Source organism: Argopecten irradians, chromosome 12 (assembly GCF_041381155.1).
Source record: "Argopecten irradians isolate NY chromosome 12, Ai_NY, whole genome shotgun sequence".
Lineage (NCBI taxonomy): Eukaryota > Metazoa > Mollusca > Bivalvia > Pectinida > Pectinidae > Argopecten > Argopecten irradians.
This window is the reverse complement of record NC_091145.1, coordinates 42480167-42494459: the sequence shown is the minus strand read 5'-3', so window position 1 is coordinate 42494459 and position 14293 is coordinate 42480167. Positions and strand designations below refer to the sequence as shown.

Here is a 14293-nt window from a genome sequence, read left to right as displayed (position 1 = left end):
CTTTATCATTGTTGTAGACCCCTGTCTGTAGTGACCATAGACAAAGTCGACTGTTACTACAGACTACCAATGTTACCAGTATATAATACTATAGACTAACTTTATCATTGTTGTAGACCCCTGTCTGTAGTGACCATAGATAAAGTCGACTGTTACTGCAGACTACCAATGTTACTAGTATATAATACTATAGACTAACTTTATCATTGTTGTAGACCCCTGTCTGTAGTGACCATAGATAAAGCCGGCTGTTACTGCAGACTACCAATGTTACCAGTATATAATTCTATAACTAACTTTATCATTGTTGTAGACCCCTGTCTGTAGTGACCATAGATAAAGTCGACTGTTACTGCAGACTACCAATGTTACTAGTATATAATTATAGACTAACTTTATCATTGTTGTAGACCCCTGTCTGTAGTGACCATAGATAAAGTCGACTGTTACTACAGACTACCAATGTTACCAGTATATAATACTATAGACTAACTTTATCATTGTTGTAGACCCCTGTCTGTAGTGACCATAGATAAAGTCGACTGGTACTGCAGACTACCAATGTTACCAGTATATAATACTATAGACTAACTTTATCATTGTTGTAGACCCCTGTCTGTAGTGACCATAGATAAAGTCGACTGTTACTGCAGACTACCAATGTTACTAGTATATAATACTATAGACTAACTTTATCATTGTTGTAGACCCCTGTCTGTAGTGACCATAGATAAAGTCGACTGTTACTACAGACTACCAATGTTACCAGTATATAATTCTATAGACTAACTTTATCATTGTTGTAGACCCCTGTCTGTAGTGACCATAGATAAAGTCGACTGTTACTGCAGACTAACCAATGTTACCAGTATATAATACTATAGACTAACTTTATCATTGTTGTAGACCCCTGTCTGTAGTGACCATAGATAAAGTCGACTGTTACTGCAGACTACCAATGTTACCAGTATATAATTCTATAGACTAACTTTATCATTGTTGTAGACCCCTGTCTGTAGTGACCATAGATAAAGCCGGCTGTTACTGCAGACTACCAATGTTACCAGTATATAATTCTATAGACTAACTTTATCATTGTTGTAGACCCCTGTCTGTAGTGACCATAGATAAAGTCGACTGTTACTGCAGACTACCAATGTTACCAGTATATAATTCTATAGACTAACTTTATCATTGTTGTAGACCCCTGTCTGTAGTGACCATAGATAAAGCCGACTGTTACTGCAGACTACCAATGTTACTAGTATATAATACTATAGACTAACTTTATCATTGTTGTAGACCCCTGTCTGTAGTGACCATAGATAAAGCCGACTGTTACTGCAGACTACCAATGTTACCAGTATATAATTCTATAGACTAACTTTATCATTGTTGTAGACCCCTGTCTGTAGTGACCATAGATAAAGCCGACTGTTACTGCAGACTACCAATGTTACCAGTATATAATTCTATAGACTAACTTTATCATTGTTGTAGACCCCTGTCTGTAGTGACCATAGATAAAGTCGACTGTTACTGCAGACTACCAATGTTACTAGTATATAATACTATAGACTAACTTTATCATTGTTGTAGACCCCTGTCTGTAGTGACCATAGATAAAGTCGACTGTTACTGCAGACTACCAATGTTACTAGTATATAATACTATAGACTAACTTTATCATTGTTGTAGACCCCTGTCTGTAGTGACCATAGATAAAGTCGACTGTTACTGCAGACTACCAATGTTACTAGTATATAATTCTATAGACTAACTTTATCATTGTTGTAGACCCCTGTCTGTAGTGACCATAGATAAAGTCGACTGTTACTGCAGACTACCAATGTTACCAGTATATAATACTATAGACTAACTTTATCATTGTTGTAGACCCCTGTCTGTAGTGACCATAGATAAAGTCGACTGTTACTACAGACTACCAATGTTACCAGTATATAATACTATAGACTAACTTTATCATTGTTGTAGACCCCTGTCTGTAGTGACCATAGATAAAGCGATGTACGACTGTTACTGCAGACTACCAACTGTTACTCCATGTACAGTATATAATACTATAGACTAACTTTATCATTGTTGTAGACCCCTGTCTGTAGTGACCATAGATAAAGTCGACTGTTACTGCAGACTACAATGTACCAGATAATTACTAGACTAACTTTATCATTGTTGTAGACCCCGTCTGTAGTGACATAGATAAGCGACTGTTACTCAGACTACAATGTTACAGTATAATACTATAGACTAACTTTATCATTGTTGTAGACCCCTGTCTGTAGTGACCATAGATAAAGTCGACTGTTACTGCAGACTACCAATGTTACTAGTATATAATTCTATAGACTAACTTTATCATTGTTGTAGACCCCTGTCTGTAGTGACCATAGATAAAGCGACTGTTACTGCAGACTACCAATGTTACAGTATATAATTCTATAGACTAACTTTATCATTGTTGTAGACCCCTGTCTGTAGTGACCATAGATAAAGTCGACTGTTACTACAGACTACCAATGTTACCAGTATATAATTCTATAGACTAACTTTATCATTGTTGTAGACCCCTGTCTGTAGTGACCATAGATAAAGTCGACTGTTACTGCAGACTACCAATGTTACTAGTATATAATTCTATAGACTAACTTTATCATTGTTGTAGACCCCTGTCTGTAGTGACCATAGATAAAGTCGACTGTTACTGCAGACTACCAATGTTACTAGTATATAATACTATAGACTAACTTTATCATTGTTGTAGACCCCTGTCTGTAGTGACCATAGATAAAGTCGACTGTTACTGCAGACTACCAATGTTACTAGTATATAATTCTATAGACTAACTTTATCATTGTTGTAGACCCCTGTCTGTAGTGACCATAGATAAAGTCGACTGTTACTGCAGACTACCAATGTTACCAGTATATAATACTATAGACTAACTTTATCATTGTTGTAGACCCCTGTCTGTAGTGACCATAGATAAAGCCGGCTGTTACTGCAGACTACCAATGTTACCAGTATATAATTCTATAGACTAACTTTATCATTGTTGTAGACCCCTGTCTGTAGTGACCATAGATATAAAGTCGACTGTTACTGCAGACTACCAATGTTACTAGTATATAATACTATAGACTAACTTTATCATTGTTGTAGACCCCTGTCTGTAGTGACCATAGATAAAGTCGACTGTTACTGCAGACTACCAATGTTACCAGTATATAATTCTATAGACTAACTTTATCATTGTTGTAGACCCCTGTCTGTAGTGACCATAGATAAAGTCGACTGTTACTGCAGACTACCAATGTTACCAGTATATAATACTATAGACTAACTTTATCATTGTTGTAGACCCCTGTCTGTAGTGACCATAGATAAAGCCGGCTGTTACTGCAGACTACCAATGTTACTAGTATATAATACTATAGACTAACTTTATCATTGTTGTAGACCCCTGTCTGTAGTGACCATAGATAAAGTCGACTGTTACTGCAGACTACCAATGTTACTAGTATATAATACTATAGACTAACTTTATCATTGTTGTAGACCCCTGTCTGTAGTGACCATAGATAAAGTCGACTGTTACTGCAGACTACCAATGTTACTAGTATATAATACTATAGACTAACTTTATCATTGTTGTAGACCCCTGTCTGTAGTGACCATAGATAAAGTCGACTGTTACTGCAGACTACCAATGTTACTAGTATATAATACTATAGACTAACTTTATCATTGTTGTAGACCCCTGTCTGTAGTGACCATAGATAAAGTCGACTGTTACTGCAGACTACCAATGTTACTAGTATATAATACTATAGACTAACTTTATCATTGTTGTAGACCCCTGTCTGTAGTGACCATAGATAAAGCCGGCTGTTACTGCAGACTACCAATGTTACCAGTATATAATACTATAGACTAACTTTATCATTGTTGTAGACCCCTGTCTGTAGTGACCATAGATAAAGTCGACTGTTACTGCAGACTACCAATGTTACCAGTATATAATTCTATAGACTAACTTTATCATTGTTGTAGACCCCTGTCTGTAGTGACCATAGATAAAGTCGACTGTTACTGCAGACTACCAATGTTACAGTATATACTATAGACTAACTTTATCATTGTTGTAGACCCCTGTCTGTAGTGACCATAGATAAAGCGACTGTTACTGCAGACTACCAATGTTACTAGTATATAATACTATAGACTAACTAACTTTATCATTGTTGTAGACCCCTGTCTGTAGTGACCATAGATAAAGCCGGCTGTTACTGCAGACTACCAATGTTACTAGTATATAATACTATAGACTAACTTTATCATTGTTGTAGACCCCTGTCTGTAGTGACCATAGATAAAGCCGGCTGTTACTGCAGACTACCAATGTTACTAGTATATAATTCTATAGACTAACTTTATCATTGTTGTAGACCCCTGTCTGTAGTGACCATAGATAAAGTCGACTGTTACTACAGACTACCAATGTTACTAGTATATAATACTATAGACTAACTTTATCATTGTTGTAGACCCCTGTCTGTAGTGACCATAGATAAAGCCGGCTGTTACTGCAGACTACCAATGTTACCAGTATATAATACTATAGACTAACTTTATCATTGTTGTAGACCCCTGTCTGTAGTGACCATAGATAAAGCCGGCTGTTACTGCAGACTACCAATGTTACCAGTATATAATACTATAGACTAACTTTATCATTGTTGTAGACCCCTGTCTGTAGTGACCATAGATAAAGTCGACTGTTACTGCAGACTACCAATGTTACCAGTATATAATACTATAGACTAACTTTATCATTGTTGTAGACCCCTGTCTGTAGTGACCATAGATAAAGTCGACTGTTACTGCAGACTACAAATGTTACTAGTATATAATACTATAGACTAACTTTATCATTGTTGTAGACCCCTGTCTGTAGTGACCATAGATAAAGTCGACTGTTACTGCAGACTACCAATGTTACTAGTATATAATACTATAGACTAACTTTATCATTGTTGTAGACCCCTGTCTGTAGTGACCATAGATAAAGTCGACTGTTACTGCAGACTACCAATGTTACCAGTATATAATACTATAGACTAACTTTATCATTGTTGTAGACCCCTGTCTGTAGTGACCATAGATAAAGTCGACTGTTACTGCAGACTACCAATGTTACCAGTATATAATACTATAGACTAACTTTATCATTGTTGTAGACCCCTGTCTGTAGTGACCATAGATAAAGTCGACTGTTACTGCAGACTACCAATGTTACCAGTATATAATACTATAGACTAACTTTATCATTGTTGTAGACCCCTGTCTGTAGTGACCATAGATAAAGCCGGCTGTTACTGCAGACTACCAATGTCACCAGTATATAATACTATAGACTAACTTTATCATTGTTGTAGACCCCTGTCTGTAGTGACCATAGATAAAGTCGACTGTTACTGCAGACTACCAATGTTACTAGTATATAATACTATAGACTAACTTTATCATTGTTGTAGACCCCTGTCTGTAGTGACCATAGATAAAGTCGACTGTTACTGCAGACTACCAATGTTACCAGTATATAATACTATAGACTAACTTTATCATTGTTGTAGACCCCTGTCTGTAGTGACCATAGATAAAGTCGACTGTTACTGCAGACTACCAATGTTACTAGTATATATAATACTATAGACTAACTTTATCATTGTTGTAGACCCCTGTCTGTAGTGACCATAGATAAAGTCGACTGTTACTGCAGACTACCAATGTTACCAGTATATAATACTATAGACTAACTTTATCATTGTTGTAGACCCCTGTCTGTAGTGACCATAGATAAAGCCGGCTGTTACTGCAGACTACCAATGTTACCAGTATATAATTCTATAGACTAACTTTATCATTGTTGTAGACCCCTGTCTGTAGTGACCATAGATAAAGTCGACTGTTACTGCAGACTACCAATGTTACCAGTATATAATACTATAGACTAACTTTATCATTGTTGTAGACCCCTGTCTGTAGTGACCATAGATAAAGTCGACTGTTACTGCAGACTAACCAATGTTACCAGTATATAATACTATAGACTAACTTTATCATTGTTGTAGACCCCTGTCTGTAGTGACCATAGATAAAGCCGGCTGTTACTGCAGACTACCAATGTTACTAGTATATAATACTATAGACTAACTTTATCATTGTTGTAGACCCCTGTCTGTAGTGACCATAGATAAAGTCGACTGTTACTGCAGACTACCAATGTTACTAGTATATAATACTATAGACTAACTTTATCATTGTTGTAGACCCCTGTCTGTAGTGACCATAGATAAAGTCGACTGTTACTGCAGACTACCAATGTTACCAGTATATAATACTATAGACTAACTTTATCATTGTTGTAGACCCCTGTCTGTAGTGACCATAGATAAAGTCGACTGTTACTGCAGACTACCAATGTTACCAGTATATAATACTATAGACTAACTTTATCATTGTTGTAGACCCCTGTCTGTAGTGACCATAGATAAAGTCGACTGTTACTGCAGACTACCAATGTTACCAGTATATAATACTATAGACTAACTTTATCATTGTTGTAGACCCCTGTCTGTAGTGACCATAGATAAAGTCGACTGTTACTGCAGACTACCAATGTTACCAGTATATAATTCTATAGACTAACTTTATCATTGTTGTAGACCCCTGTCTGTAGTGACCATAGATAAAGTCGACTGTTACTACAGACTACCAATGTTACTAGTATATAATACTATAGACTAACTTTATCATTGTTGTAGACCCCTGTCTGTAGTGACCATAGATAAAGTCGACTGTTACTACAGACTACCAATGTTACCAGTATATAATACTATAGACTAACTTTATCATTGTTGTAGACCCCTGTCTGTAGTGACCATAGATAAAGCCGGCTGTTACTGCAGACTACCAATGTTACTAGTATATAATACTATAGACTAACTTTATCATTGTTGTAGACCCCTGTCTGTAGTGACCATAGATAAAGCCGGCTGTTACTACAGACTACCAATGTTACTAGTATATAATACTATAGACTAACTTTATCATTGTTGTAGACCCCTGTCTGTAGTGACCATAGACAAAGTCGACTGTTACTACAGACTACCATTGTTACTAGTATATAATACTATAGACTAACTTTATCATTGTTGTAGACCCCAGTCTGTAGTGACCACGGGACCATGGAGAAGGGCATGTGTGTATGCGATGAAGATTACATGGGTGTCAATTGTTCTGTTAATAAGATAGACAATTGCAAAAAGCCGTAAGTAGAGCAGAACAAACATTGCGCTTAAATTTACATTTTTAATATCAGCATAATAGACTTGAACTTCGTACTACGTAAATGATATGATATTCAATACACAAGTATAAAACTAAAATACATGGTAAAAAACGAAATAGAATACAATGTAGATAAATAACTATATTAAAAATATGATAAAGTTAATCATTTGGTTGAATAGCTTGTTTGCCTGCTGCAAAGAAAAATTTGGGGAGATAGCCCACTCACATAGGATATCGCAAGAATTTCTACAATTCTCGAACATGTTAAATGCGTAGAGCAGTCTGTATCATCCCGCATAGACTCTCGAAATGCTCACAGAAGGATGCATCTCAAGTCAAAAACATAATTTAGTAATACAATTTACAGAAATATCAGTTTCTAATCTAGGATTATGTATCAAAGTAATAAGTACACAGCCCTTACGAAGTGCAAAGTGTTTCATAAATGGAAAACCCTATCTTCACCATTCCGGCCTGAAAACTGACAACTTAAGTCTTAGGGAGCCATGTTGGATTCCTATGTAGAATTCTGGGTAAAAATCACAACGGACAGGAAGTTTTACAGTTATATCATTATATTACTAAGCGTTTCAAACACGTAAATATCCATCCGGCAGAAGCATATTGATATCACTGCAAACGTTCAAGTGATTAAATTTGTAAGACAGTAATTTGATTGCTTTAGCTTGACTTCTTTATTATTAAGTCATTTGATTAAAATAATGATTGTTGCCCTCGATCGCAGGTTTGATCCCATTTAAATCTTCAGAAATATTTTCTACAATTTTTCCAACCTGTTGGTAAATATATTTTCTTGGGTGGTGTTCAAATAATTCTCTCTTTACCAGCTTCCAATATAATCAGCTGACCAAAACAGAATATCTGCAATGGAACTATAATTATTTTTCCCGAATGAGGGCGGGGACGAAAGGTGGCGTGTGAAATACATAAATGAAAATAAAACATCAAGTTGGTACCGTTGTTATCATAAAATACACATGATCACATAGCTCATTCCCCGAACACGAACTCTGCTTAATACAATGGGAGGTGTTTATGTAGGGAACCCTTTGAAGTTTAGTTATAGTCTGTTTCAAAATCTAACACTAACACAGGTAACTTTTCAACCAGGTAATTTCATACTCATACCTATGATAAGATATATATTAAGATATACTACAGTTTTGTTAATTAAGTTCAAGCACTCACTTATATATTCTATATTATTTATTATATAATTATTATTACTTTTTTAAATCATCATATAAAAACACACTGTGCAATAGGCCTAATTATTAGAGAGTCACACATATTTTACAAATAAGATATTTCAATTGGTATATATTTTACAGTAATTAAAATATCCTAGCACTCACGTAATTGAATGTTTTCCAAAATGATCATATAATAATAAGACATTATACAAGTGTCACATATATTTTATACAGTAAGTTATTTACCATTAGAGCATGCTCATATGCAAAATAGTTCCTGCCAATTTAAACAATGTGCACAGTTGTGATGCTGATCATTAATCGGCATATGTCATCAAGTCAACTGTTCCATTCTGGTATCCCAAATATTGTCTGTATATTCTAAAATTGGTCTGATATAGGAGAGATATAAATTCTTGGTAAATTTCTATCTAGTTTATGTTTCAATGTTCGTAATAAGTTCTGTCTTGATGAAGCTTTTTCACAAATATTTAAGATGTGATCCGACCATGATACTTTTTTTGGATTAAAAAGAATTAGCCATTGATTGATAAGCCCATGAAGAAATTGGTGATAGATCATCATTCAAGAACTCTGCATGTGTTACTCTCAGTAAAAAGTCATCATCATTATCAATACAGAAATGTATCATCAGCAAATATTTTTATATTACATTATCCGTTAAGTCATTTGTAAACAATAGGAAAAGAAAAGACCAAGTACTGAACCTTGCGGTACTCCAGCATTTATCGGTTTTTTATTGGATTAATTGATATTCCTTTATTGTTACGCGTTTTCTGTAAGATTAGTAGGCTTCAAACCAATCATACAGTTTACCTTTAATTCCATATTTTTTTCAACTAATACAATAAGCCTAAATGCCATACTCGATCAAAAGCCTTATATTACTTATATCACAGAAAACAGATAAAAATAGTGATTGATTTATAAGAGAAACACCCCACTAAGTGTTTAAAAGGGTCATTTTATGATATTTCAGATCATATCTGACATTATTTGTTTCTCAAAAGAAATCTCTGAATTAAAGAGGAAGATTATCATCCTTGAAAACAGAAAAATAACACTGCCAGTCAAGTATAGATCACTAAGAAACTGTAAATTCGACATTTCTAGTACATATGTTTTACAAAGTATATATTAATCTAAATTTGAAAACTAAAATAAGTCAGAAATGATAAGAAAATGATGAGACATTTAATGATCTAGTATACTATTTATATTTAATATTTACACTTATAACGCTGAGAAATAGCACAAGAATATTTAGCTTATACACTTTCTGAAGTATGCCATGCACTGTTTTATACACCATTCTGCAGCAGCATGACATGCAGTTACTGATTTGCTGTTCACCTACCAAGTAAGTTGATTTACCTAAGATTTACCTGTAATCTTGCACTGAGAGCAATTCTGACATAGACTATAACACCCTATCAACACACCTTAACCCATATGAAAACACCCCACCCTACCCAGAGTTGGTGTTCGGGGAAGACCCCGATCACATTGCATAAATTCTAAAAATTTTAATTTGTTTACTTAAACATTTGGCTACACTCTTGAATGCATTGCCTTCAGTCATATTACAGAAAATTGTTATTATAATCTGAAAACAACTTTCCTTGAATAGATTTTACATATAAATAACTTTTTCACGGAAGATTCCAAATTCAAGACAATTATTATATTCACATAGTATGTGGTGTTGTAACGTTTTTCCGTCCTGCTCTGCTGGGTTCTTTCGCCAATATGGCGAAACTGTAGTCACAGACTCACGTACTTAAGTCAGTCCTGGCTGTAATGTAACAGTCTTCACTTACAGTGGTGGAAATTAACTTTGTAACAGTGTAATATATGGTTTTATTATTTTTCTGGATTTTTTGTCACTTCTCATTGGTCAAAAACACGCCACGTGATCACCGATAAAAACAACGATTTTTTTAAGATAACGTTATCCTCTACGTTACCAAAACGCTTCGTGTTCCTGGCGCTTTGAAACAAACGCTTTGATGACCTGAGTTTGAAGCGTAACCACAAAATGTGACAGACGACGTTGATTGTTTAGGTTTCTAACAAAGATGATGATGGCTTCCAGCTGATGACTACCGTTTAAGCTTTTAAAGTTTCAATATAAACACGGTAGGAGTGTAGGAAATAATCGAATAACATTCATTAAGCGTCTGGAGCCATTGTATAGTGAACAAGTTTGATATTTATTTTTGAATTCCACCTAGGCTACTTACAACATTAGGCCTAGGCTAATCCTACTGTATGTATACGATTTTTATTTACGGAATGGAGTACTAAGCATAAGATAATGTATCTTAATGTCAATCTGAATCTGTTAATATATGTTTGACTTCGAAGTGTATTATTTCAACGGAGAACAAACTATACATTTATTGACTGTGTCCTTAAGACATGGAGCTACATGTATAATGGAGTACATGTACATGTATGCAATTTACAAACACGCATGCACCGGGTTCATGTAATAAAAGCTTGAAGTGCATCAATTGATACTGTTTTCATATGTTGTTTTTGAATTATACTTGTTACAAAATCATAGGATTGTAACTGTCATCACGAAGCAGAATTTACAATGCGATGCTCATTTAGTTTCACACTCATTTCAAAATGTAAAAAATCCAGAAAAATAATAAAACAATTATAGCATTTTGATTTCGGTCAAAACATGGTTATATCGACCACAGAAAAAATATCGACCTCGGACTACGTCCTCGGTCAACATTTTTTCTTTATTTGTATAATATATAGCTATCCATGGAATTCTTAAATAAGTATACAATCACTAAAAACCAGGAAACAAATAAATGCTCACCTACAAATGTGAACTATCGGAACAGATATGAGGTCAGGAAGTGTATTCATTTTAGATGATAGGAGTTATCACCCTTGCAACACAACCAAGCTTTATACAGTATCAGTTAGGTTTACCCCGATTGTAGCTAGTCTGTAGTATCACATGTCTGCTTCAAATGATCTCTGTACTAAAATGTGATTAAAACAACTGAAGGTTACGTGTTGGGGTAATGACAATGCCTATTGATTTTTCTATTGTTTACCAGTGACTTTATATTGTTGTCTCATAAACTCATAGACCTACCAATCCAAATAATGAGACATGAGTATTGGACCGTATCGGTCTTTACTATATCAGTAACTAACTTTAATTAATCTGTGTTTTCATGATAAATCTTTGTAAATGTTTTTAACAGGGGCGATAACTCAGTCTGTTCAGGTCATGGCTACTGTATGGATGGGACGTGTCTTTGCCAGTCTAGGGGAGATGTAAGTAAATCTAGTTAAGATACATTCTGTTTACCGTTTTATTTGGTCTTTGTAATATAACACGTATTGATTACCATCACCTGAAGTTAAGTAGTATAAACTAGAGCACAATTACCCTGGCAATATTTGTATAATAGAGATGACATTCAAAACGAAAGCAAAGTATCGGTTATTTACCTGGTTTCGCTCGAAATGAGATGCTTCAAGAAAAGCTTCATTCACTAAACCGAATGAGAGTGTACTTTTTGCTTCACTATACAAGCGTTTTCGCAAATAGTTCCAGTAATTCTGTTCAGTGTGTAATATCATTGCAATAATATGGAAATATTAAAGCCCAATGATTATCCATAAATAATTACTTTACAATACATTCCTTTGCCATAAGCCGAGAGAAAGACAACACCGCCATATGAGAGTTTCGATAGTAAGGCATGACGTTATCCCGGTGATGTCACGTCACATTTTAATGACGTTTCATTCACTTGATTGTGTAAAATAAGAGGTCAAGTTAGAAAATGTTTTAGCACATGTGGACGGATAAAGCATTTTGTATTGACGGATAAAGCATTTTGTATTGACGGATAAAGCATTTTGTATTGACGGATAAAGCGCAAATTTATCTGGCAGTTTTTATCGTCAGTATGTGCGGCATTTGCAGGATAAAAAAATGATGTTGTCAGATATGGTAGTAAATCGTGTTAGCTGTGATGTTGTCAGATATGGTAGTAAATCGTGTTAGCTGTGATGTTGTCAGATATGGTAGTAAATCGTGTTAGCTGTGATGTTGTCAGATATGGTAGTAAATCGTGTTAGCTGTGATGTTGTCAGATATGGTAGTAAATCGTGTTAGCTGTGATGTTGTCAGATATGGTAGTAAATCGTGTTAGCTGTGATGTTGTCAGATATGGTAGTAAATCGTGTTAGCTGTGACGTTGTCAGATATGGTAGTAAATCGTGTTAGCTGTGATGTTGTCAGATATGGTAGTAAATCGTGTTAGCTGTGATGTTGTCAGATATGGTAGTAAATCGTGTTAGCTGTGACGTTGTCAGATATGGTAGTAAATCGTGTTAGCTGTGATGTTGTCAGATATGGTAGTAAATCGTGTTAGCTGTGACGTTGTCAGATATGGTAGTAAATCGTGTTAGCTGTGATGTTGTCAGATATGGTAGTAAATCGTGTTAGCTGTGATGTTGTCAGATATGGTAGTAAATCGTGTCAGCTGTGATGTTGTCAGATATGGTAGTAAATCGTGTTAGCTGTGATGTTGTCAGATATGGTAGTAAATCGTGTTAGCTGTGATGTTGTCAGATATGGTAGTAAATCGTGTCAGCTGTGATGTTGTCAGATATGGTAGTAAATCGTGTTAGCTGTGATGTTGTTCGATATGGAAGTAAATCGTGTTAGCTGTGATGTTGTCAGATATGATAGTTAATCGTGTTAGCTGTGATGTTGTCAGATAGGTAGTAAATCGTGTCAGCTGTGATGTTGTCAGATATGGTAGTAAATCGTGTTAGCTGTGATGTTGTTCGATATGGTAGTAAATCGTGTTAGCTGTGATGTTGTCAGATATGATAGTTAATCGTGTTAGCTGTGATGATGTCAGATATGGTAGTAAATTGTGTTAGCTGTGATGTTGTCAGATATGGTAGTTAATCGTGTTAGCTGTGATGTTGTCAGATATGGTAGTAAATCGTGTTAGCTGTGATGTTGTCAGATATGGTAGTTAATCGTGTTAGCTGTGACGTTGTCAGATATGGTAGTAAATCGTGTTAGCTGTGATGTTGTCAGATATGGTAGTAAATCGAGTTAGCTGTGACGTTGTCAGATATGGTAGTAAATCGTGTTAGCTGTGATGTTGTCAGATATGGTAGTAAATCGTGTTAGCTGTGACGTTGTCAGACATGGTAGTAAATCGTGTTAGCTGTGACGTTGTCAGACATGGTAGTAAATCGTGTTAGCTGTGATGTTGTCAGATATGGTAGTAAATCGTGTTAGCTGTGATGTTGTCAGATATGGTAGTAAATCGTGTTAGCTGTGACGTTGTCAGATATGGTAGTAAATCGTGTTAGCTGTGATGTTGTCAGATATGGTAGTAAATCGTGTTAGCTGTGATGTTGTCAGATATGGTAGTAAATCGTGTCAGCTGTGATGTTGTCAGATATGGTAGTAAATCGTGTTAGCTGTGATGTTGTCAGATATGGTAGTAAATCGTGTTAGCTGTGATGATGTCAGATATGGTAGTAAATCGTGTCAGCTGTGATGTTGTCAGATATGTTAGTAAATCGTGTTAGCTGTGATGTTGTTCGATATGGAAGTAAATCGTGTTAGCTGTGATGTTGTCAGATATGATAGTTAATCGTGTTAGCTG

General features: G+C 35.3%; 1 protein-coding gene across 1 annotated transcript in view; it reads left to right on the top strand.

Moving 5' to 3' along the window:
- The window catches only part of LOC138305123 (integrin beta-3-like), a 99558-nt gene that overhangs the window by 42698 nt on the left and 42567 nt on the right, over positions 1 to 14293 (top strand). The window contains exons 4-5 of the mRNA XM_069245522.1: positions 7245 to 7354; positions 11852 to 11924. Of these exons, the coding sequence (XP_069101623.1) occupies positions 7245 to 7354; positions 11852 to 11924 (183 nt within the window). The remainder of the gene's footprint in view (positions 1 to 7244; positions 7355 to 11851; positions 11925 to 14293) is intronic.